At 48.9% G+C, this 24781-nt stretch overlaps 2 protein-coding genes across 2 annotated transcripts in view; both read left to right on the plus strand.

Moving 5' to 3' along the window:
- Window positions 1-21209, plus strand: part of CAPN5 (calpain 5) — a 57409-nt gene extending 36200 nt beyond the window's left edge. The window contains exons 3-13 of the mRNA XM_086481643.1: window positions 411-542; window positions 11394-11602; window positions 12007-12199; window positions 12850-13043; window positions 13757-13834; window positions 14925-15120; window positions 16131-16253; window positions 16771-16967; window positions 17338-17459; window positions 20508-20644; window positions 20973-21209. Coding sequence (XP_086337769.1) covers window positions 411-542; window positions 11394-11602; window positions 12007-12199; window positions 12850-13043; window positions 13757-13834; window positions 14925-15120; window positions 16131-16253; window positions 16771-16967; window positions 17338-17459; window positions 20508-20644; window positions 20973-21155 — 1764 coding nt within the window. The 3' untranslated portion in view covers window positions 21156-21209. The remainder of the gene's footprint in view (window positions 1-410; window positions 543-11393; window positions 11603-12006; window positions 12200-12849; window positions 13044-13756; window positions 13835-14924; window positions 15121-16130; window positions 16254-16770; window positions 16968-17337; window positions 17460-20507; window positions 20645-20972) is intronic.
- OMP (olfactory marker protein) lies at window positions 5733-6212 on the plus strand. Its single transcript, XM_009957345.1, has one exon. It carries the CDS (start codon window positions 5733-5735, stop codon window positions 6210-6212), a length of 480 nt encoding a protein of 159 aa, XP_009955647.1.
- Window positions 21210-24781: the final 3572 nt, after the last annotated feature.

The raw sequence follows: 24781 nt of genomic DNA on the forward strand, positions 1-24781 counted from the left end.
ATAAGAGAAGCTTGTAAAGCAGTCACGGCATAGAGAGAGCTGAAAGACTTATGAGAAATACAAAGAGTGGACTTGGAAGAGGAGATGTGTCACTAGGGCTGTAATGATGTGAAAACGTACCATTATCAGCAGAGATAACTAAAGCAAAGCTATGCTGAATAACAGAGTAACAGAATAGAGACTAGGTCTGGTGTCATCTCAGCAGTGATGCTGCCCATGTCCTGGTGGGAGCAGAAGGCAGGACAGGGTCCTCCTGCCACTGATGTGATGAGTGAGGCCAGCAGAAAGCTGCATGTGGGATTTAAATGGAGTCTGAGGAAGAGGGAGATTTTCTTTTGCCAAGGAGCCTTGCTCCTGATTTCCCTGTCTCCTCACTTACCCAGTGTGTCTGTTTTTCTCCTGTCCCACAGGAAATCTGCAATGATCCACATCTCTTTGTGGATGGCATCAGCTCCCATGATTTACACCAGGGCCAGGTTGGGAACTGCTGGTTCGTGGCTGCTTGCTCCTCCCTGGCATCCCGGGAGTCTCTGTGGCAGAAGGTAAGTGGTTCCTCATGCCAGGGGAAAGCCTGTCTTCGACACCCTCACTTCACGTTGTGCTTGCCCAGCTCAAAAACTGGTTCTTCAGGGATGCCTCAGGTCCTGAAAAACTGTTCATGTGCAAAAACCTCCTGTAAAGGACTGTCTTTCAAGGGGAATTATTCATCATGACTGCAGTCACATCACACTCAAGCCAAACCCTTGGCCAGTTTCTGCTTAACCACATGGATCAAGTCCTGGTTTGTCCTCCGGATACCAGATTTGACCCTCTGCACTCCAAGATAACGTAAAAAAACAACAAGAAAAACAGAATTCAGGATGCTCAGCTGCAGCGTTTGGCCCCAGTTCCCTAGTTCTCATGGTGTTACCTCTCTTTGGCTGCTCAGTGTGTGCCCACCTTGGCAATGAGACACTGTGCTAGGGCAGGTAGGGTGATTTGAGGGTTTCAGTGTTTCTCCCAAGCCACTGCTTCCCCAAAGCATCCACGCCTGGCATGTCCCATGGCTGGATTGCACCATATAGCAGTGCTCCTTCGAGTGTTGGGTACACAGGGACTGGGTTGTGGGCCAGAAAGCCACCAAGGAGCTGCACCAGAGCAAGGGGCTGCAGACCTGGGGAGCAACCACAGAGGTACAGGTGGGAAGGAGGTGCTCAGTGCCACATCTTTGGACAGTCTGTGCCCATCTCCACCGTGTCCTCAGCTACAGAAGTAGTCAGTTCTGTGAAAGCCAAGGCAGGGGGGCTTCAGGCCCTGATACAGGTGTGCCTCATTGTAGGACAAGAGACCAGCAAGTTGCAAGCACGTTTTCCTACAAAAGGCAGCCACCAAAGTCCTACAGTGTGTGCAGACAGCATCACCTGCTTCACCCACAGCCTCCTACTGCAGTGGACCCAAAAGGGGTCCTTTGCATCTGCTCTGTGTGCTGTGGTACCTGCAGTCTCTGCTGCGTGTGGTTTTTGTGATGATGAGCACTGAGCTCAGGAATTGATGTTTGTTGCAGCATCCCCATTTTCTGTTAAAATCAAGATTATTCTTTATATGGGAACAGGATAGCTGTCGTTGGCTTCTGGATGAGCAGTAAGATTTCATTCCATCATGGCTGTGGTGACTGTTGGCTCTCATTGCAGGTGTGGTGCAAGGGTTGTTCAAGCTTGTTCCTCGGCATCAGTGTCTCCCAAGGGCCAGCGGGCGAGTTGTCTTCCCTCTTCACCATTCACTTCCAGCCCTGCCCTGGGAAATACCCACCAAAGAGAAGCCAGGTCCCTTTGGACACCTCATTATTTCAGTTTGCCAATGGCATTGCTTTTCCTCCCTTGGCAATTTGGCTGTGGGTGTTTGTGACTTCTCATTTTCCATGCCCTTAATTCCCAGAGGCTTTTCCTTACCTGCCGCCTCTTTCCTTCAGAAAGGTTTGCTTTCTGACCAAAGTACAAGCTGCAGACTTCTGCCTTAGCCTTTCCTCCCAGTGATGGTCCATTTGGTGTGGTGTTCACTACAGGGCTCTGGTCAGACATGCTTCAGCACACCCCTGCTTTTGGACACCTCTGAATTAGATGGAACCTTTGCTTCCTCTTTGCGAGGTGCTTTGGGAGCTTGTGATGAACTGCAGCAGCAATTTTAAAAGCGTAATGGGAGACATGAAGTGCACAGATTAACCCATTGGTCCAAAGAGACACCAGCTCTGCTGGGATAGAGCGTGGTCCTTGCCAAAGATCACGGAGCCCTTTGTTGGCCCAGAAATAGTGGACCTCTTGGTCCCTGGTACAGTTGCACATGCAATTATGATAATGTTGCTGGAGGTACCTGTTGCTTCTTGACCCTCGGGCGTCTCCACACATAGGACCCAAGGCCTGCAGTGCAAACCTCTAGTCCTGACTGGTCAATGTGCTGGTGCAACGAACAGTTGAGGGGACAGACAAGGCAGCAAAATGCTAGGTTTTTAAACCTACTTTAAAACCTAGTTTTAGTGTCATTAGACACCAAAACATCTCTGATTCAGGGTCCAGGGGGAGTTGATAGATGCTGACGTGGGTGTCAGTATTACTGAAATATCAATGCAGGGATCTTGGCTCAGGTGTCCCGTTGCTTCTAGCAAATGAAACCCTCATTTACACCAGGAAGTAGCTTAGGCTTGGTGTGTCCCTTCCTCCACTTCACGCAATGAAACTGTCTCTCTCAGGTGAGGGAGGGGGAATACCTTCAAGGGAATAGGACAGGCCAGCACATCTTTGTGTATCCCAAGAGATGATTTTATTCACATGCTTTCTTCTGCCTCACCCCAAGGCTCCCTCCATGTCCCTACTTCCCATTAAGCCTGTGTTGTTTGAGTCACTGAGTGGGAATGGGGTACTGGAATTAAATTTAGAGCTGTTTTCTAAATTCCTGAGTCTCAGCTGACCCTTGCTTGGCTCTAGGTGTGATCTGGCTCTATAACACCTTTCTGTGACCCTTCAGGGGTGTCTAGCTCTTATGAAAAGAGATGAAGGCCTTGAAATGGGGGCATTTAAATAATTTCCAGCAGCACTTTGTCCTAAAGGGTTGTCTGGATCTGTCCCTGTTCTCCCACAGGTTACACTGATATTGCTCAACGAATGAGGGAGAGGGGCCAGGCTCTGAAGCCAAATGGGTCAGACAGCCCTGCATCTCAACCATCTAGCCTGTTCTCCTTCCCTCTCAGTTGCTTCCAGAGCACAGGGCGGTCTCAGATGGGATGCTATGAGCAGATGGCTCTGAATGCATCCACTTCCCAAAGCCCATTTTGTAGGTCTTCTACAACCTGGGGTTAGTTATTGCTCTCTGAGGAGACCCTGATGGCTGATCTTGTACCTCAGCAGGACAAGGAAGGAACATCACTTGATGCCTGGGGGCTGGACCACCACTGAAGTCCATTCACCATTAGGTGCAAGGTCATTGCTCCTTCTACTCTTCTACTGCCACCACATGTGGGGGTAAAAGAAACAAGGCAGTCCAAGCAAGGTCCATGTGACATTGTCACATGTAGCTCAGCTCAAAAAGGTCTCCATGGTTACCTGAAGGCATTTTTAACTCTTAAAACCCAAGGGTTGGATCAGCAGTTGTAGCTAAAGGTGTTTTAAAGCTAGTAAACAAGTGAGGCCAGAGCTCAGAGAACATCCAGAAGGGTCAAGTTTCCTCAGACCTCTCTTTTGTCCCTTGAGATAGGTCTGTGTAGCTCTTTGCTTTCTTGACTCTGTCCTCAGGGTCTTTAGGAGTAACAGCAGACTGCAGAACAGTTCCCAGGAAAATGACCCACCTTAGGCCCCTGGTGTCTGTGGCTTGTCTGGCCAAGGCCAGATTCTGGTGATCTTTTTTGGGACTTCTTCTCAAACTCAAAGTGATAGCCTCCAGGGATGATCTTGGGTGGCTGTGAGTCAAGTGTGACACAGTGCAAGTCCTGGCACAGCCTTTTGTAAAAATATTTTAGGAAAAATGTTTCCTGGACTTCATTTAACACAGTTTGACCTCCCAAAGTGCCATGAAAACATTGCATGTGGCAGAAGCCAACCTGAGTCATAGATAGGATGGAAAGAACCCAGACGTCTTGAGTCCACACAATGTCTAAAGCTTTGTGCTGAAACCCCTGCACTCTCCAAGTGTCCAAACCAGTGACTATATCCCAAAGATACCACAGCATGCTTTGCAGGAGTCAGGCCTTTTCCATGATGCACCTAAAACAGTGTCTGTGGTTTAGCCCTTGTTTAATAGGGCAGCATGGCTGGGCATGGCACCTCTCTTCAGGATCCACAGCCTCATGGAGTCCCCTAGCACCCTGCAAGAGGAACGTGTTCACCACTGTTCCCCTTTAATCCTATCCACTGTCTGGACAACCCACCAGCACAGCACCAGTGCTCTATATTTAACCGTGCCCGGCAATTGCTGAGGAATGAGTGGCTCCAGGTTGGGCACAATGGTCTTGCTGGTGCTTATGTGGGCTCAGCATCCCTACAGTACCTGGAAAAAGGTTGTTTGACTTGCTTGCATCTTGGACCTACCTCTCCACCTGGCCCAAAGAGACAAGCATTAAGGCACAGACTATGCCTGAGTTCCCTTTTCCCAAGCACACTAAGGTGAAGCCCACAGGTAAGCACACACTGCAACTTTGTGCCAGTCCTTTCGAGGGCAGGCAGACACACGCTGAGCTGCTGGTGCCCACCTGCTGCTGCAGGAGAAGTGTGGAGCCTGAATCCTGTCAGCTGCACCATCCAAAAAAGGACACGAGGTCCTGAGGGACAAGTTGACTATGGGTCAAACATGTACCATTGCAGAGACGAAGGCCAAGCACACATGGGGCCAAACTAACATGAGTGCAGCCAGCAGGGTGAGGGAAATTATTCTTTCTCTCTGTCTGGCATTTGTTAATCCCCATCTAGGCACTGTTTTGGGGTCCCCAGAAGAAGACAGTGGCAGGCTGAAGTGAGCCTGATGTAGGCCACCAAGATGGACTGAAGCACAGGACAATAGGAGAAGAGGCTGAGAGAGTCAGGTTTGTGCTTCCAGGAGGAGGGAAGGCAAAGGGGGAGCTTATTGCTGTCTGCAGCTACTTAATGGGAGGGTGTGGACAAGATGGAGTGAGATTCTTGCTGGGGATGCACAGTCACAGGACAAAAGACAACAGCACAAGCTGCAGCTTATTATCTTCAGCATAAGCACAGTCAGACACTGGAACAGGAGCCCAGAGAGGCTGTGGGATCTCCATCCATGGACATGGACTGGACAAAGCCTGAAGCAACCCAATTTAACCTTAAAGTAAGTCCTGTGTTGAGCAGCAGGTTGGACCAGACCCCTCCAGATTCTCCTTCCCACCTCAATTATCCCATGAGCCTACGCTCAGAAAGCCGCTGCCACCCAGACCTCTCAGGTGGCATCCCTGGCTGCGCGCCTTCCTTTTGGGATTAGCAGCCGTTGTCAGGGAGGTTGCCAGGGAGGCTGACATCAGATGTCCCTTCCCTATAGATTATTGTGCACAGCAGCACCATCAGTTCCTAATCGGCAAACGAGGCGGGAGGGCACCCAGAGGAAGCCCCAGAGGGTGTTTTGCGTCACTGGCCTGGGTTGCCTAGCACCGTGGAGAGGGGGCACCAGCTCCAGGGGCTTGGTGGCTTTTTTCCCCCTGTGTGTCCCGTTTGAGAGCCAAACGTTGCTGAGGACCTAGCAGAGGAGCGGCTGAGGCGATGGCAGACGAGGCGGGGATGCTCGAGCTGCCCTTTGTCCGTGATGACCAGCTCACCCGCTGCATGCGGCTGCGATTCCAGAGCCTGCAGCAAAAAAACATGAGGCCCCAGGATGGTGAGAAGCTGCTGCGTCCCAACGAGCACGTTTACCGAGTGGATTTCATCCGGCAGCACAACCTGCGCTTCCTCCGCTGGGACATCCAGCTGGAGAAACCTGGGAAGGTCACAGTGACCGGCACCTCCCAGCACTGGACTCCTGATCTCACCCACCTTATGAACCGGCAGCTGCTGGAGCCAGTGGGCATCTTCTGGAAGAAGCCAGGGGCCGAGGAGGTAGAGTGCAATGGGGCAGATGCCCAGGAATTTGGGGAGCGGATAGCGGAGTTAGCCCAGATCCGCAAGGTGATGTATTTCCTCCTCGCTTTCACTGACGGCCTTGAACCAGCTCAGCTGAAGGGCTCCATTGTTTTTAAAGCCTGATCCCCTCTTGCTCAGCCCTTCTTGCTCCAGCAATGCTTTCGTTTTCATTTTTTTTTCCTCTCAATTCCATTCTTTGTCCAGTTTTTACGTGGTTCTGTTTTTTGATGAGGGATGGCATCGTGAAAAAGTGGAGGAGAGCTCGGCACTTCTGGAGCCCCTCAGCCCTGTGAAACTTTCCCCATACTTGCTGTCCTCTGTTTGTATGATGGGGAGGAGAGGGCCATGAGCTTGCTGGTGTATTTGCCTGGAGTATAAGACTGCATGCTTGTAAATTCATCAGGGATTCACCAGACCTGACTGGTACAGGGTCTTGCTAGCTTGGAAATAGGCTGCTCTAAGCCCTCCAGCTGTGGCAACTGCATACAAAAAGCCTGATGGAAAAATAAGAAATTGCCATACTAGAAACAGGAGAGACAACCTGGAGGCAGCCCTGGAGTCCAGTTTCCATCCTAGCCATTAAAAAGGGAGGGCTTGTCTGTGACTGAGTGCTTCTCCTTGCAAGGATGCTGAGTGCTTGCAAGCTGCAATGACTCCTGCTGCGACTGTGGCTCTTTGGTGTCTCTGAAGACCAGTCCCATGGAGGATCACCTCGCCACGAAGCTGAAGTACCTTTGGACATGCTGTATTCTGCAGATTGCAAACCCACTGGGCAAAACTGGTGCAGGGAGGTTGGACCACCCTTTACCTGTCAGCCACCACCATTTCTTGTTGGGGGTCACTGTGGGGAGGTGTATTCCAGCATGTTGCTCACCTTGTGCTGCCTGGAGGTTGTTGGTCCTGAGGTGGGTTGCAGCAGGCTTGCATGTGTGTGCAGAGCTGGTCAAGTGAGCCAGCAGATCAGAGCAGGCTGTAGGTCTGAGCCAGCAACGAGTCCCCTGCAGCAAAAACAATTTGTGCATTGTTGTGGCCTTAAAGCACCCATTAATAAATTTGTTCCAAAGCATCTACAGGGAGCTGTGAGGCTGCAGAGCACTTTGCAAACCACAGAGCAGGAACCTGCTGCTGCTGTCCCCAAAAAGCAGTATCTCCTACCCTCTGCAAATGCTGAGGCAGGGACCAGTGCCTGGGTGGCCATGGGAGCACAGAGGGGAGATGGTACCTTTGCAAGTTTAGGAGCAGAAGGGTGTTTAGTGCTTGGCCTGTCCTATGACTCTGAATAAACTGCTAACTTTGGATGTTCCCTTTTTCTCCGCTAAAAAGTGGAGGGTACTTTGGTGACACTTCTTGAGACCAACAGATAGAAATGTCCTTTGACATTATTACAAGTGCTGCTTTGCTAAGATTGCACTCAAATGTGGGTGAGCGCTCACCAAGGTATGATCTGAGATTTTCCTGAGATATATAGAGAGGGCAATGATGGAAAAGCCAGGACAAGATGACTGTACCTATGGCCTGCTGACTTGCACGAACCATCCCCAAGAGTCCAACCTCTTCAAAGTCTCCAGAAATGCAGACCCCATGCCCTCCCCAGCCTAAAAATAACGTATAAAATCATACACCCAAGGTATGCCAGGCAGAGAGGAGAAGGAAGATCAGCTACTGGCTGGAGAGATGGTGGGAGCTTCGAGTCTTGCCCACAACAAAAGCTCAGCAACCACCATATCATACAGCCATGCCATGGGCATCGCCAGAGAGGTTGATGTCTTTGTTTAGCCCCTAAGAAGAGAGGCGGAGAAGGGATAAAAGTGGATGCATCCCTGCTTGGCCATAGCATGGACCCACTGTGGACCAAACCCACTTCCAGGGCCCTGGCAGACTTTCCCATAGGAGACCCCTCCTTGTACATCCCAGAGCAGAGCTGCTGGCTACAAAATTAGACCAAATAACAGGAGCCACTGCCAACATCCAAAGGGATTTTTGCATGCCAGGTCTCACAATATACCATTGCTACATTGCTGGGGTAGAATTCTTGCTGCAGATAACTCCCTAGGCATTGACGTACCACAGTAAATAAAAGCCTAGTCAACAGGGTTCCCCTCAAGGACTGAGGATCTGCGTGTCTTCTTCATGCTCTTTTTGGAAGCTGCCCCAATCCTGCACACAATAAAGCAGCACTCACCAATTTTCAACTCACTATTGGTATTTTTGAGCAACCTTTTATCTCCTGTAAAAAGTAAAATGAACGTTTACCTTCTTTTCTCTTGGTGTGAAAGGCTTAATGGAGCATTTAGCAGGTTTGTGTGGTTTGGGAAGGGGTTTGAAGCTGGGCAAAAGAGGGGAAGCGATCCTCAGGTGGATCTTCCTTTCTATCAGAGCTGAGAGTGGGACATGAGTGGGGCAGTGTGATCTCTATCCACTGCAGGGAATATGAGCCTCTTTATACCAGTCACTGAAACTCTTCATACACAGCTTCAGCATCCTATAAAGACTCTCAGATACACCACTCTGTCCCATCTCCCATGGGAATTTCATCCTGTTTTGTACCGTGGTTCAGCAGATTGGCACCGCTGAGTCCCTCCCTCCCCTTCCTGAGCTGGCAAGTTCCCAGCAGAAGAGCTCCTGCTTGGAGGAATCGCTACCTACCAACTCCTCCTTCTAATCAGGGACATTTCTCCAGGGTTACAGGGGCCTTTCCTCTTAATTAGCCACTATTAAGAAAAGTAAGAAAAGCCCTAAACCAGCTTAGGCAAATGAACCTGGTGCTTCTGGGCTCCCAATTTACCTGTCTCTCAGGCCCTTAACTATAAATTTGTCCCACTAAAGGTTGTTACAGCTCCAGATTTTGTAAAAAGCAGCGCAGTTGGGTGAATAAGGAGACATGGTCTCCACTGCCTCAGTGTCACACAACCAAGTTATGCCCAGCACTCAGTAGGATCCTGGGAATGCTGGTCCATGGCATGGTCTCCAGCATCCACTGAGGAGAGATGGAGATGTCTGGGGAAGTTTCCTGGGAGTGGGTGGGAACCGTGGACCTCAGTCGCATGATGATCTTCTGGAGGGATCTGGGCTCCAGCTACTGCTGGGGTTTGTAGATGTGCCCCTGGTTAATCCTTTGGGTAATACACAGTGTCAGATCACAGGCAGGGGTTGTGCTGTACGCCTTGAAGTGTGGTGTCCTGATAGGCACCACATCCAGCGCTGCCACCTCTCCCCTACAGCCAGGGGAGTCACAGACACCTTGGGCAGAGGGTGAAGCAACAGGAGGAATCCTTGACCTGGGTGAGGTGCTGTACTCTGGGAAGGGTTCGGGAGAGGAACCTGATGTTTGAGCTCATGCCTTGCACTTCAGCAGTGTGCAAGATCAGGCTCCTCTTGTTTCCCTTTGAGACGGTGTAGAAAAATGACCAGTTCTTGCTCCTTTTGCTCTGCTTTTGCTACTTTCCATGGCAGAGGGTGTTTTCAGTGCTGTCCCCAAATGAAAGGATGGAGGAGGATGATGGGGACTGGTATCTCCTGCCACCACTGACAGTAATGGCAAGTCTCAGAACCAGCCAGCTGGAAGCTGTCACCCCCAGCTCTGGCTGATGAACTGCCTCTAATCAATGCTATAATAATTTTTAAGCCCCCATTAATAGTGAGTTGATTAGCACAATGGTCCTCTGTGACAATTCATTAGGACAAGCTCCAGTCAGGAGAGAATCGATGGGGACTGATGGAGGGCTGTCTGACCTTTCCTGGCACTCTCCCCGAGGGAGTCTGGGGCATCATTGTTAGCACTCTGGGAGAACACCAAACCCTCCAAAAGTGGCTCTTTTTCATGGCTCTGCCTGCTCTGCTTCTATTGATCCAGACAACTCAGAAGTGCCAGTGAGCTCACAGGGCTGATGGCATCATTAATATTTTAGTATAGGAGCAATAAAAGCCCTGGGCTGGATTGTTGCAGGTAGCTGAGGAGTCTCTCTGCAACTTTAGGGCTTCGTGACAGCAGCCAAAAAAAAAAAAAGCAGAAGGCTTTGGCAGCTGGACAAGGGCCAAGGCATGGTGCAGAGGGTCTTGCCATGTCCTGGAGCTTCCTGAAGAGCCTTTTTCCATGCAGTGTAGTTGTGTCCTGTCCTATCCCACCCCAACACTCGCAGCTGTCTCTACACGACAGTGATTATTTGGTGTATTGGAACGTAATTTTCCCCATGGGCATGTTAGGGTTTTTCCTTGCTTAGGTCATGATGCTTTGGGAACAGGTAAGTAAAGAAGCAAAGATGTGGACAGTCGGTCATGTCACTGCGGCTGAATTGGTTACTACTTGTCAGCTATCAACTACATTAACTGTACATGGCCTCACCGCCCACCCTGGCCATGAAGTAAACCCACGTTGCCTTCACCCTCAACAGAAGCTAAGCTGTGGTGGGGCAATTCCTTGCTGCTTGCCTCCTGGTTGTAAATAAAATGCAGATCGTCCTGGATGTAGCATCTGTGCGTGGTTGTGCCCATTTCTGTCCCAACTGTTGAGTGGATTTTCCATCCAAAGCAAAGAAAGTGGTGCCTGCAGCCATAAAGGGCTATGGACTTTGGCAGTTACATTTTGCTTGTGCCTGTCCCACTGGCAGTGCACGTGGCAGTGACACCAAACCTGTGCTCCCTCAGCTGCTCTAGGGTTTCTTTCACCCTGGGCCCTCTTTTCCTTCTTTCAGCAAGTCGCCTCCCCATGCTTGCTTTGATGAGTATGGTAGCTATTGACATGGAAGAATGGAGACCTTGTGGGGATGGGGATCTCGCTTTCCCCATGTTTAGCAGAGTATATGTATGCAGAGTGTCTGGTCCCTGTTTGCTGCTACCAGGTAGATGAGTACAACACTTGCTCTTGGGCCAGTCAATTCACACAAGCATCAAGTAAGAGAATCAAAGAAGGTGCTCGCTGTTAGTGGTATCCTACTGAAACTAAAATGAACAAAAATGTGGTCATAATAATAATCATCCCTGGTCAGACCAAGGACTCTTCTGCTCCAATAGCCTGTCTACAGCAGTAGATGGCAGCAGATGTCCAGGGTAGAATTATGAGAACCAGTACAAGGATCCTTAGCTCCATCTTCCAAGGCACAATGAAGTCTAAGTTATTCCAGTACACGTTAATCTAGTGTGCATTGGAGGAACCAGGTCCAAAATCTGGCTCCAACAGGCTGTAAGCAAGTCCGTCCCCTTCATATTCCTCCTTGTCTTTGATATTGTCTGTGTTAATTCCAGGGTGAAAATCAAACCGAGCGAAAGAAGGGAATAACTTACGTGTGTGTGCCTCCTCTCTTGCAGGTCATCCCAGACTGGAAGGAGCAGGAGTGGAATCCCGAGAAACCCGAGAGCTACGTGGGGATCTTCCACTTCCAGTTCTGGCGTTTTGGTCAGTGGCTGGATGTGGTGATAGACGACCGTCTGCCCACACTGCACAACCAGCTTATCTACTGCCACTCCAACTCCAGGAATGAGTTCTGGTGCGCCTTGGTGGAGAAAGCTTATGCCAAGTAGGTACCTGGGCACCCTGTTTTTCCTCTCTGTTCATTCTTCAGTTAGTTTGCACTAGTGGAAACAGCAGTTTTCCTGTGAAAGAGTAGGACATATCTCCAGACAGAAACTGTAAGAAAGAAACCTTCTCTAGCCTTAATTTGCCCTCAAAGCAAAATATCCTCCAACTCCATGTTTGCTTAAGTAACCCCTATTGTAGAGATTTCAAGTTCCCTTTATTTGTCTTATGACAGCAAGAGTGCTGCAAGCAGCATGGGTCTTATTTTTTCACCCTTATTTGCTGTCCTCATCCACTGGAAGTTTTATTACAAATCTCTGTTCTCCAGGCTGCCCCAAGAACTGTCCCAGGCCCCTTAAAATGCTGAGCCAGTGTTGTTGTGCCATTCCTGTCACCCTCTTGCAGATTGTCAGGCTGTTATGAGGCCCTGGATGGAGGCAACACAGCTGATGCCCTAGTAGACTTTACTGGTGGGGTCTCTGAACCTATTGACCTGACCGAAGGGGACTACATTGCAGATGAAGCCAAACGAAACCTCCTCTTTGAGCGCGTGTTGAAGGTGCACAACCGGGGAGGCCTCATCAGCTGCTCCATCAAAGTAAGCAATGTTACCTTTATGGTCATGGTCTCATGGGAATAGGCATTTTAGGATGCAGTTGTGTGGCCTTGGAAGCAGGTCTCTTGGTCTTAGATGCTACAACAGCCTCTAAGTAAGCAACCTGAATATGACCATCAAAGACCATATTCCAGCCTAGTCCAGCCCATCTTCCTCTTGTGTAAAAAGATCAGATAAATTATGGCCAAGGGTTCCTACTTTTCCTTGTGGATAGCAAAAGGAGTCAAGCCTGGATGCTAGCCCTCTTTATTCCTCACTGATATGTCCAAGAGCCTGGATTCTTCCCACCACCTTTCAAATGTTAGGAGAGGATTCACATCCAGAGAAAGGCGTTTTCGTGTCTGCATTTGGACCTCTCTAAAAACACTGGGCACCAGACCTCTCATTAAAACCAGTAGAAAGAACTTTATTGATTGACAGTATGGGAGCTCAGAGACCTCATGCAGCAGATGAAGACCAAAATGCCATCTGATTTATCCACCAAGGCAACGGGCTCTCTCCCTGAGCATTGGTGCTCTTCTTTTTGGCTCAGAGAAACCTGCAGGGAAATCTGAGCTCCTTTTTTTTCCCCAGTCCCTCCAAAGGCGGTCACATCCCCCTGGTACGAGCACTGTCTGTCTCCCTCTACCCAGGCCGTGTCAGCAGCTGACATGGAGGCCCGCCTGGCCTGCGGACTGGTGAAGGGCCACGCGTATGCAGTGACAGATGTGCGGAAGGTCCGCTTGGGCCATGGCCTGCTGTCCTTCTTCAAGTCGGAGAAGCTGGACATGATCCGCATGCGCAACCCGTGGGGCGAGCGGGAGTGGAACGGCCCTTGGAGTGACACGTGAGTTAGAATGGGCAGCAGCAGCACCTTTTTTTGGTGGGAAAACCTGGGTTGGAGCAAGCCTCGAGACATGAGGCAATTTGACTACATCCACACCAGTAGGATAACGTTGTGTGGGCAGTTGTGGGATGCTTCTTCAACTCATGTCCTAAACCTACCATTTCACTAGGGCAGATTAATTTCCTGCCCTGGGGTCCCTGGAGGTCATCAGGAGGGTGGCTGGGCTTGGCAGACCTTCTCATTAAGACTCTGGTGGGTGTTGTGGTGGAATTGCCAGCATGTTCACACTAGTGAAGAATGATTATAGCTCACCTTTCCACTCCCAGTCTTGTTCCAGCAAAAATAGCACCCAACAGAATCAACCTCTGCCACCGCTGACTGCTGTGGTGTCTGTGGATGGGATGAAGAACCAAGGCTGGTGTAACCAGAGCCTTTAGCCAGAATCCATTTCATTATCTTCACTGATAGTGGTGTGACTGCACTGGCAAAACAACATCTTGCCAAGTTGAATTCAGCTTCACTGGTCAGGAAGGAAGTTGAAGCTCCAAGCCATGCTTCACAACCCCCATGTTTGGAAGATGAGCTAACCAGAGCAGTGTGGGGACTGGTTGCATGGCTGGGGCTTTAGACAGGCCTTGTGCCCTTGACAGGCCCTCTTGAATTCTTGTGTGCCCCCTCGTCCTTGCAGTAATGATCCTGTACTCTTCCCACAGCTCTGAGGAGTGGCAGAAAGTGAGTAAAAGTGAGAGAGAGAAGATGGGGATGACGGTGGAAGATGATGGAGAGTTCTGGTGAGTCCCCCCTGGGGTTGTCACCATGGGCCATGCCCACAGAGTTCTCCCACCCAATGATGCACATGGGTTATTTCCATGCATACAACTACCCAGAGCAAATGGCTTTCTGAGTCCTAGAATCTTTAGTGAAGCCTCCTCCTTGAGCCCATGGGTATTAGCTTTGGATAGAATCATAGAATCATAGAACAGTTTCAGTTGGAAGAAACCTTCAAGATCATCGAGTCCAACCTTTGTCCTAGCTGTACCAACACCACTAAGTCCCTAAGTACAACATCTACCTGTCTCTTAAACACCTCCAGGGATGGTGACTCCACCACCTCCCTGGGCAGGCTGTTCCAATGCCTGACAACCCTTTCAGTAAAGAAATTCTTCCTAATATCCAGCCTGAACCTCCCCTGGTGCCGCTTAAGGCCATTTCCCCTTGTTCTATCACTTGTTACTAGGGAGAAGACACCGACTCCCACCTCACTACAGCCTCCTTTCAGGTAGTTGTAGAGAGCCATAAGGTCTCCCCTCAGCCTCCTCTTCTCCAGGCTAAACAGCCCCAGTTCCCTCAGCTGTTCCTCATATGAGACATGCTCCAAATCCTTTGCTAGCTTGGTAGCCCGCCTCTGTACCCTCTCCAGCACCTCAGCGTCCTTCTTGTAGAGAGGGGCCCAAAACTGGACACAGTACTCGAAGTGCGGCCTCACCAAAGCCGAGTACAGGGGAATGGCCATGACCCTAGGGTTGCAAGCTGCTCTGTATCGCACTGGGTCCAAACCATTTCACCAGGGTACTTAGGAAACTGTTATGAATGTGCTGAACTTAACAGCCTCAGCAGGTACGTTTCAATACAACATGTACCCATGTGTGAGGGAAGGGCCACTGTTCTGCTTTTCCCACTCCAAACCACGTAGCTCTGTTGTTTAAACTGAAGAATTATTTACTGTGTGCATAGAGAAAGGTATTTCCATCTCTTTTGTTATTCATCAGCCATCAGAGGCTAGCCATGCTCAGTCTCTAACAGGTGATCAGGAAAGTCCCTGCAGCAAACTGTTCAGGGGAATGAAGCAGCATAACCCAGCTCTGTCCTTTCCTGACTTAGGATGACCTTTGAAGATTTCTGCAAATACTTCACGGACATCATCAAGTGCCGTCTCATCAACACATCCTACCTGAGCATCCACAAGACCTGGGAGGAGGCGGTACTACGCGGGGCGTGGACCAGAAACGATGACCCCTTGAAGAACCGCTGTGGAGGCTGTATCAACCATAAGGACACCTTTTTGCAGAACCCCCAAGTGAGTCATGGAGCAGAGGACCTTCTGGAGCCTTCACATGTTCTTCCAAGTGTTTAAATCTCATTCAGGGACCTAGAAGGCCAAAATGGCTATCAGACCTGTAGTAGATTAAATGCACTCATGACTATTCTCTGGCTGAGACCCCTGGCACAGCATGACCAGTATCCAGGCCAACTCTATTGAGTTTACCCCTCTAATCAGGCAGACTGCATCCAAGTGCCTGGTGTAGAGCATCTTGGCACAAGCAAAGAGCAAACTGTGCCACAGAGCAGCAGTGTTAGCTGGTGCCAGTCAAAAAAGGCCAAGAACCATTTCCAACAGTTTGGATGTCTGAATGATCAAATTCCAGTTCCTTTGCCCAAACCTTGGCACTGTTAAATTTACCAGGACGGGTGTAGTCTATAGGGCTATTTCCTTCAAGCTTGGCCTTCAGAAAAGGCCCTGCTCTGAAGCTCATCTCCTGGAAAAAACTCTTGTGTTCTGTTCTGCTCTGAACTGGGATCCTCAGTAACATGAGAGAAGTTCATGTGAGTCCTTCATCTAACAAGCAGATGAAAGATGGCCTGGTCCATTGCAGGAGTTGTCATCAAGGATGTGGGAGAGTTGTTTTCCTGCTTCCAGTTCTGTATTAGCCTTCATCTTAGGTCTCTGTGAACATCAGTTCCTCCTTCCATGCCTTACAGAAGAACTTGTGGCAGACTGCAGGGGGTGAAAGTCTCTGGTACGAGATTGCATCTAGATGCCTTGGATTCTGCCAAGAAATTCAAAGACTGGATTTCCCAGTCTTTTTCTAAGATGATCCAAAAATGTCTCTGGCTTGGCACGGTGGTGCCGGTTCCCAAGAGGAATGGGTATGGGCTCTCAATGCTGGTACTGAAGCCAGGCTGTCCCTGCAGTGAGGTGGGTGAGGAGGAGTTGAGGTTAACTCTACTGTGTCTCCACCCCTATCCATGCCCAGTGATCTTGTCCTTAGTAGAAGTCCTCCCTTACCTTCCTCCCTTTGCTTCTAGTATGTGTTTGATGTGAAGAAGGCAGAAGATGAAGTCCTGATCTCCATCCAGCAGAAGCCAAAAAGGACCAGTCGCAAAGAGGGCAAAGGAGAGAACTTGGCCATAGGCTTTGATATCCATAAGGTAGACTCTGGTTCCTACATGTTGTCCTGAATACCCCCATAAATTAGCTAGTGGTGGAGTGTTACATCAGTCCTGGATGACCACTGGTATTGTTCATTTAAGCATTATCTGGGTGCCTCTAGGGTGCCTTCAGCACAGCCTGCTCCCCTCCAGAGATGATGAGAGATTTCAGAGGTGAACAGGGACAGCATGGACAAGTTCTCCTTGCTAAAAGCAATGGTTACTCTGTTATCTCCAAATGCTGAAATATGTTAGACTGATCCTTATGCGTTGCTTGCTGGGCTCCTAGTGTCAAGGTGGGATGCAAGAGATGAGTTCCTGAGCCAACAGAGCTGGAAGAACCACATCCAAACTTGTTTTCCATCCAGCCCAGCTGGCACCATTTTGCTGGTTCTCTTATCTCCAGCTCTCCTGGCACTGTGTGGTCAGTCCTTGCAGTCTATCTCCCCAAGGTGGATACCAATACATTGTCAGCCAGTGCTGTCCTGCTGACCATCCTGCTGTGGTCTCTGCCCAGGTGGAGCTGAACAGGAACTACCGGATGCACACCCTGCAGCAGAAGGTGGCCAGCTCCATTTACATCAACTCCCGCAGCGTATTCCTGAGGACGGACCTAAAGGAAGGCCGCTACGTCATCATCCCCACCACTTTTGACCCTGGTCATGTAGGCGAATTCCTTCTCAGGATTTTCACAGATGTGCCTTCAGATTGCCGGTAAGGAGCAAGAGCAGGGATGGGGAGGAGTTGGCTATTTGGAGATAGTCCTGTGCTTTTGACATGGGGTTTTGCTGATTGGAATTGGTCATAGCCAGACACCTGGAGATGGCGTTTGGCTTCCTTTCAAGGATGGCCAAGAGACCGGGCATCTTTACAGGTCTCACCACGGACATGCAGAGAAGCTCCCACTCTGCTTCTAAGCATGGCATGGGAGAGCATCCCAAACATAGGTTGAGGAGATTGGAGTGGGGAGCAGAGTCTGACAGAGGACAGTGCATCGTCCTTCTGTCCTGCTGGAGCAAACTCTCTGGCCTGCCCATGGGGTAAGGCCTGGTACCTCTCAAAGGCCACGTGTTTTTCCCTGCAGAGAGCTGACACTGGATGAGCCACCTCACACCTGCTGGAGTGGGATGTGTGGTTACCCACAAGTGGTATCCCAGATCCATGTCCTCGCTGCAGCTGGGTTGAAGAATCAGGACTCCCAAGGAGGTACCGGTCTTCTCCTGCCTGTTTAGTCCTGGAGGAGTTGGGAGGTGCTTGTTTCAGTGGGAAAAGGTGGAGGTGGTTTCATGAGGTGGGAGGTTGCTGGGATTTGTTGTGTCCTCAGATTTTTTTTTCAGTGAACATGCCTGATTCAGACACCAGAGGAGGAGAAAGTCCATGGACAATCAAACTCACTTCTTGCTGTGGACATGACCTGGCAGCTGTTACATTCAGGCTATTGTTCAAGATCCTCTGGAGATCCACCCAAAACATCCCCAAAGCCATTGGCAGTGGTCCTGTAACAATCTGAGTTTTTCTCCTGAGTATGAGCAGCTCTAAAAGTCAGGAATCGCATTTAAAGGCTTCTTAGTAAGGACAGAGAAGCAACAGAACAGGCTGATGTGTTGGGGTAGCATTCACCACCAAAGGCTGGATAAATGTCTATCAGTAGAAGGTTGGTCAAATTTATTTCATTTTCTGTGGATTGGGAACCTCTCCCTCTATTTCCCTCTATTTCCTCTAAGCCTTGCTACACACTTGGCTCCTAGGAGCCCTCTGAGATGACCCGAGCCACCACCAGCACAGTGCACTGTGTATCTGCCTCCCTGGTCCTCTGAAGGTTCATTTTCATGGTCCTACCCTGCTATGATGCAATTTTGACATCCAACACTTCTCTTCCATGAAAGACAGCAGCAGCACCGTGCCTCAACATGTCCTGCAGCCATGCAGAATCTCACAGCAAGAGCCCCATGTTCAGTCCTCCTGGAGCATCTGGACCAAGAAATGCAGGGCTACTGATGACTTGTAATGGGAGATGGTTGAAGTAGGGGTGAAAGGTCTAGAGGTTGCGATTAGAGAAGCAAATGCCTTTCCGCCATGGGAACAGACCAGATCCTAGCCTTTCTCCGTGATTTCCTGAGTCAAAGACATGTGTTGAATGTGGCAAGGTTTAGTCAGGCACTTTCAAGCCAAATTTAAAGTACAAAAATTGAAAACTTAATGTTTAAAAAAAATCTAAATTAAAAACTTCATTAATTTTATTTTTCACCCAAGCATTATTGTCAGAGCTGCATATCACTAGAGCCCTGAAAGTAACGAGCAGGATCCTTCCTTAGGGCAAGGAATAGCCTAATTTGCTTATTTATCACATGCCACAAAGGGAGTCCTTCTATCCTGTCTAGTGTTTGCAGAGGGAATTTTACCTTAGGTAGGTTGTTTTTTTCTTGGGTTACTCACAACAGCTCAGTGTATCTGTAGCAACGCAGGGAAATCTGTAGCCAGAGGTCTCTGAACTGTTCACAGAAACAAGATTTATCTTTCCGTCAGACAAGGGTTCATGTGGATTCTGGAACCATAAAACATTTTTTCAGCAAGAGACCCTTGGGAACGGCTTATTTCCAGCTGTTCTCCAGCTGTTCAGCTCCCACCACCAACAGCCTGCCTGTTTGGTGCTTTCCAGTGCAATGGCATCTCTCAAATCTCCCAGTGCAGGCCTTTCACACTGCTTTGGAAATTGTGATTTACAGATAGGAATCTGGCTCCAGCTGATGGAATATGAAGATTTAATGGGACATCCCAAAAGACATGGCTAGTTTGGAAAAACAGCTGTGAAATCCAACAGCTGTGTCTCACCAGGGGAGCCAGGTCCTTGCAAGCAGAAAGCTAGCAAGGAGGTGGTCTAGCAATCACTGGCCCTCAGAAGGGGGTGGTTTGTTCCTCCTCATTTCCACATTTCCCTTGGACAAGAAAACTCATCCACCTTGTTTGTGTTTCCATCATAACCACTAAAGCTTATGGTAAGAAAATGCGTTCTGGCAGTTGAATTTCCATAGAAATAGCTAATTCTCTACTGAAATGCTCAAAACAAGCACTTGTTTCATAAGGGGAAAATATTCACTAGTGAGGGAGTCTTTCCCTCTGCTGGAAGGTCAGGTACTGTCCAGCTGTGGGCTGATAGTCTGTGAACTTGGTAACTTTACTCTCCATCTTTGTGGCCTGCTTGTTCCCAAGGACTGTCTTGTTCCAGCTGGGATATTGCAATAACTTTTCCACTTTATCCTCCACTTCCCACTCATTTCCCCTTGTTGCCTCTCAATCCCCAATTTTTCTTTTCCCCCTGCCTCTCACTACCACCAATGATTCTTCTTGATATTTCAGTCTTCTCCCTGAATTCTTGACCACAGCAAATACTCTTAAGAACCATCTTCACCTCTTTAAAAGCCTTTTAAATATATTTCCATCTTAAGGCTCCTCATTCACTGGTTGCTCACCAAAATTTCCCAGTGCCTAAACAGTCCCGGTTTTGGATCTCATAAATTAGCACATCTTGATGCTTAATTTTGGCCCAGCTTTGTGCCATCTCTCTTCACCTTGGCCACACGGCATTTTTCCTACCCCAACATTAGTCATTATACTGACAGCCCCTGCAGCATTTGAGTCTCACTAAGTCTAGGAGGAAGATGTGCCAGTGATTTCTGCATAGGGGTGAAAAGCACAGACCCTACTGAGGTAGCTACTTATCACCCTAAAGTAAAACCAAGGTTAGCCTCGATTGGGAGTATATGAGCTGCAGTGGGAACAGTGGGGCTTTGCAGCTTGAAGGCCCTTGACTTCTTGGTGTTTCCTTGTGTGAAAGAATCTCTGTGAGCCTGTTTCTCTTCACCATGGCTTTGTTTCTGCCTGCCTTCAGCAGAGCGAATCCTGAAAGGAGAGTTGAGCAGGGTGGTGCCTTCCACGAAAGACTTACCCCAAAGGTCAAGAGGATTTGGAGTGTTGAAGGAGTGTTTATGTAGAATATGGGGTCAAGGAAGAGGTGGCCATGTCATAGCAGTCCATCACCACCTGCTGCCCATGGACAATGTCACCTAACAGGAGTAAGCTTGAGCCTAACAGCTGAGCTTCATGGGTATCATCTGGGGTGTGATGAACTCTTTGGCAGATATCCATCTTCTCTGGTGGGCTACGAAGGGAAAGTGCGGCATGACACCCCTGTAAAAGTGCTTTGAGGAATTACAGGAGCTACAACAAAACAAAAATTCCCTTTTCTCCCCCCAGGAGCTGACCCTTATGTGATCATAAAGTGTGAAGGGCAAAAAGTTCGCTCTCCAGTGAAGAAGAACACGGTGTCTCCGGAATTTGATGTGAAAGGGCTTTTCTACCGCAAGAAGCCAGGACAACCCATCATTGTTCAGGTACCCAGCAGGCGAGCAGTGAACCGAGGGATGGAGACCCTCTCTCACTTGAACCCCCCCATCTGCCCTCTCCTCACACTATCCACAGCGGGTTTGTTCCCCAAGGCTGGGCGTCATCACTTCATGCAGCTCAAGCTCTCACCACAGTGGCTGAGCGGTGACATCTGGTCCTTCGTCCCTCTCACTTACAGAGCGAACCCCCCGCTCCTCCACCACCTCCATGGCTCCAGCTCAGAGCAGGTCCCCAATAACTCCTTCTCCTCTCCAGTGCATGAAGGTTGGCTGCATCCCTCAAGGAGCTGCCCTCATGTCTGTTTTGTTTCCCTAGATCTGGAACCACAACTTAATAAGCGACGAGTTCTTGGGCCAAGTGGTGCTCACGGGGGATCCCAGCGACCGGCAGTCAGTGCACACGCTGCATCTCCAGGACAAGGGGAACAGGAGATCAAATGATCTCTCTGGAACCATTGCTGTGAGGCTGCTCAGCAGTAACATCCTCACCAACGTCTAAGTACTCAAGGACTCTTCTTCTGGTGCCACATATGTGTATATAAACATGCACACATACTTACATACGTACATACATATACATATATATATATATACACACACACAGAGCCGACCTACCATCTGCAAAGTGTATATGAACTGTGCATGCATTCCACTCAAAGGAGCCAATCTTGTGTTTTCAATGTTAAAAAATGGTGCCTTTTTGGGGAACCGCAACAATCCTTCTGCTGGCGTCCTCTGCAGCCCCCATCTCTGCCGTGTGCCCCGCGGGATTGCTGCAGGCACGCTGTGTGTCCTGACAGCCAGAGCACGATGCCCTGATGCTGTTTGTTTACACGGGCTGGCACACACGTGCCACCATGCACACAGGTGGCCACCGCGGTCCCACCAGCTGCTTCAATGCATCTTCGATGTGTCTGCTTGGTTTTAGAGTAGTGTGCGTGGAGTCGTCTCCCATGAAACTGCCATTTAATCGCTTCTCTGTGGAGGCACCTCAGCAAAGGAGAAGTGGAAAAATAGATTGGGGCCTTTTAGGTGTTTTCTGGGTGTGGGTTTGCGTAATGCAAGCGAAAGGAAAACGCACCAAGGCAATCCCGAATCCACAGGGGAAACAAGACTAAGGGCTCCATCATTTTAGGGACAAGCTGTCTCCTCCTCAGTCTTGTTCCACGCAATGCAGCTCTGAAGATTACAAAGATGCTGACAGCCATGGTGGGACAACTGTTCTCTGGGGTCAAGTTTTTGAGTAGGTCTGGACTCAGCTCCTGCGTGTGCCTCTCGAACTGCCGTGGTGCCTGCTGTCTCCATGCCTTCATGCAGTCCCCATCCCAAGAGCTCACCCCAGTAGCTGGGGCGGGTTGTCTGCAGGGGCCATTCAGTGTTTAGATAAGAGGAGATCAGTTCCTCTGAAGGCCAAAGCGTCAGGTTCAAGGGATGGGGAGCTTTGCTCAATGGGCTCCATCTTTACTGCTGCATACAGTGCATCATTTCTCAGTGCCTCGCTTTCCCAAATTCTTTTGAAAAATAGTGCGATTTTAGCTTGTCCTAGAGGGCAGGAGAGGAGCACTGCTCCCAGTGGAGCCTGAAAATGCTTGGAAGTTTTAAATCATTCCAGTGTCCATCTCACACCTTTAATTTCCAGTCTCCTGCCCTGGAGGATGAGTTGCACAGTGCTAGAACCAGTCTCACAAGCACAACCGAAATGTGTCCTTGGGGCTGTGTCTAGGGCCATGCTCTGCTCCTGTTTGCCACGAAGACTGGGTTTATCTTCCTTATTCCACTGGGTGGCAGAATCCGGCTTCTTATAAACCATCCAAGATACAAACCCTTGTCTGGCCTTTCAGCAGCTGATCAGGGCAGGTTTCAAAGCATTTTTTTTTCTCCTGTCGTTTAGGTTGGGGGTTTTTTTATTCATGTGCCTTTAAAAATCGAGCAAGTTAAAGGATTTTTCTGTCAGATTTTCTAACAAGCAAATCTTTTGCAGTCACCTGCATGCAAGTGGAAATCAATAGGTATGATATAATCTTGGTAAATTTTGGCCTGAGCAGAGTCCTCTGCCTGCAAGGACAAGTGAACAGGAAAACCTTCTTTTTGCCACAGCACGTAGGGTTTCTGCTTGTCCTACTAAATGCCCATGTTTGTGCTGCAAGTCTGTATTTTATTTTATTTTTATTTGAGTCTCTAAAGATCTGCTAAGTCTGTAACGTGGTAACCTGTTCCCCAAAGTCACGCTAGCTGCCAGCTCAACTCTTGGTGCATCCAGAAGCATACGGTACAACTTCATCAACCTTTGCAGGCTGTTGTTCCCCTTTCTTCATCTTCAGAATTTACCTCCTGTGGGTTTTTGGCCAAAATGCTTATTTTCTTAGGTCTTGTTTTCCAGGACTTAGAGGCAAGCAGTGGCCCACGCAATGCTCTTTCCAGGCTGCCATTATTCCTGGCTTACACTGACCACCCTCCAACCCCCGGTGCCATCGCTGCGACCTAGTTTAGTTCAGCATTTTGCAGAATTGACTCAAATGCTCCTACTTTGGTAAAGTGACATTTTGAGCCCAAGGTCAAAACAAATCCTTGAATTTGGGCGGGCCAGTTCAGAGATAGTTTGATTTTATTCTGGTTTTGTTCATGGGGCTCGTCACTGGAAATAAACGTAAGCAGCTCTGTGAGGTCAGAATGCGTGATTTAGGTCTTAGGAGAAGATCTCACAGGCTCATGTTCAGAGTGGTATGTGAGAGGGGCTGGTGTGCATGTGAGTGATACGTGTGATGTCCAAAGATACCTCACTAGTAGGGAGAAGAGCTATGTAGCTATGTAGCTAAGGGAGAACATCATGGGAGCTTTGTACCATCATTGTCAGATGGGGGTAGCCAGCCTGCCTGCGTTAGCCTTGTGTTCTCAGGAAATCCGGTGACTGACAGCTTCAGGAAACGAGAGCCATTTGGCCAGGAGCGCCCTGACATGGGCCAAACTGCACCGTGATCCCCAAGGCGCCGAAGATTGCTGAGGAGCAGTGATGCCCTGGTACCCACGGGCAGCCTCCTTCCTTCCTGCAGCAAATCAAGCCATAAAGAGAGGAAAGGCAGCTTTTTAACATCTTCTTCTTAAAAAAAAAAAAAAAAAAAAAAAAATCACATTGTATCAGGACCAAAATGTCTTAATATCAGTAATACTTGTCCTTTTTCAAAAAATTTTGAAAAGTTGGAGCAGAAGCCTTCTTCGCCTTTTGTTTCCAATGGAATAACAAAAAATACCTTTGTTGCTTTCTTTCTTTTTTTCAGCTTGTTTGTAGAGCAGATGAGGGAGGGCCGTTGTTGAAATGCCAGTCCTAATGTTGATGCCTTTTCTCTTCGAATGAAGTAAACAGAAATATTCAGGGTTCTTTTGTCTGAGGGGAGGGCAGGTCTGATAAGCACTTTCCAGCCCCTCCCAGGTGGCACACGACATGTCTCGGATTTATTTTCCATTTCTTTTGTTAATCATTTCAATGGTTGCAAGTGGCCTGCCATGACACTCTGTGAAATCCATTTCTTTTTGACGTCTGCATGTTGAAACACGCTATGACTTGTCTTCATCTCCAAAGGCACTGACGTGTCACGCTGCACAAGATCAGAGAGTGGTCCAAACAAAGCCAACGTTGTACAGCTGTAAACCTCGTATAAATAAACTGTGTATATTTTATTCAGACTCACTGCCTTTAAACGGCTCTGTTCTTCCAGAATGCTTTTGATGGGCACAAGGTGGCTCTGCGGGGCCTTTTTAATTTACTTGATTCACTAAACTCCATTCAAATTATTTTCTCTGCGGACTTTGAGACGGAGGCAAGGCAATCTGCATGAAGGTTTCACGCAAGATTACACTCACATTCACTGGGAAAAGCCACAGAGGGGAAGGGTAACCTCCTCTGGCTGTAAAACCTTTGCATCCTATGCCTCAGAGTCACCACAATGCAAGGAACTTGTTTTTTTTGAGCCTCACCCCACTTGAAAAAATCTCTGCAGATTGAAAAGAAAAAAAAAAAGGCTTAATTATGGGTGAAGCAGTAGGAGGATGTGATTTTTTTGATAACTTTTCCTCAAAGAACAAACCTGCAGATTGCACATTGGGAGAATTTGAAATGTGAAAAGCCTG

Source organism: Leptosomus discolor, chromosome 1 (assembly GCF_034619465.1).
Source record: "Leptosomus discolor isolate bLepDis1 chromosome 1, bLepDis1.hap2, whole genome shotgun sequence".
NCBI classification, from domain to species: domain Eukaryota; kingdom Metazoa; phylum Chordata; class Aves; order Leptosomiformes; family Leptosomidae; genus Leptosomus; species Leptosomus discolor.

Coding starts and splice junctions, on each gene's coding strand:
- OMP (XM_009957345.1), top strand. CDS start 5,733: ATGGCAGACGAGGCGGGGATGCTCGAGCTGCCCTTTGTCCGTGATGAC.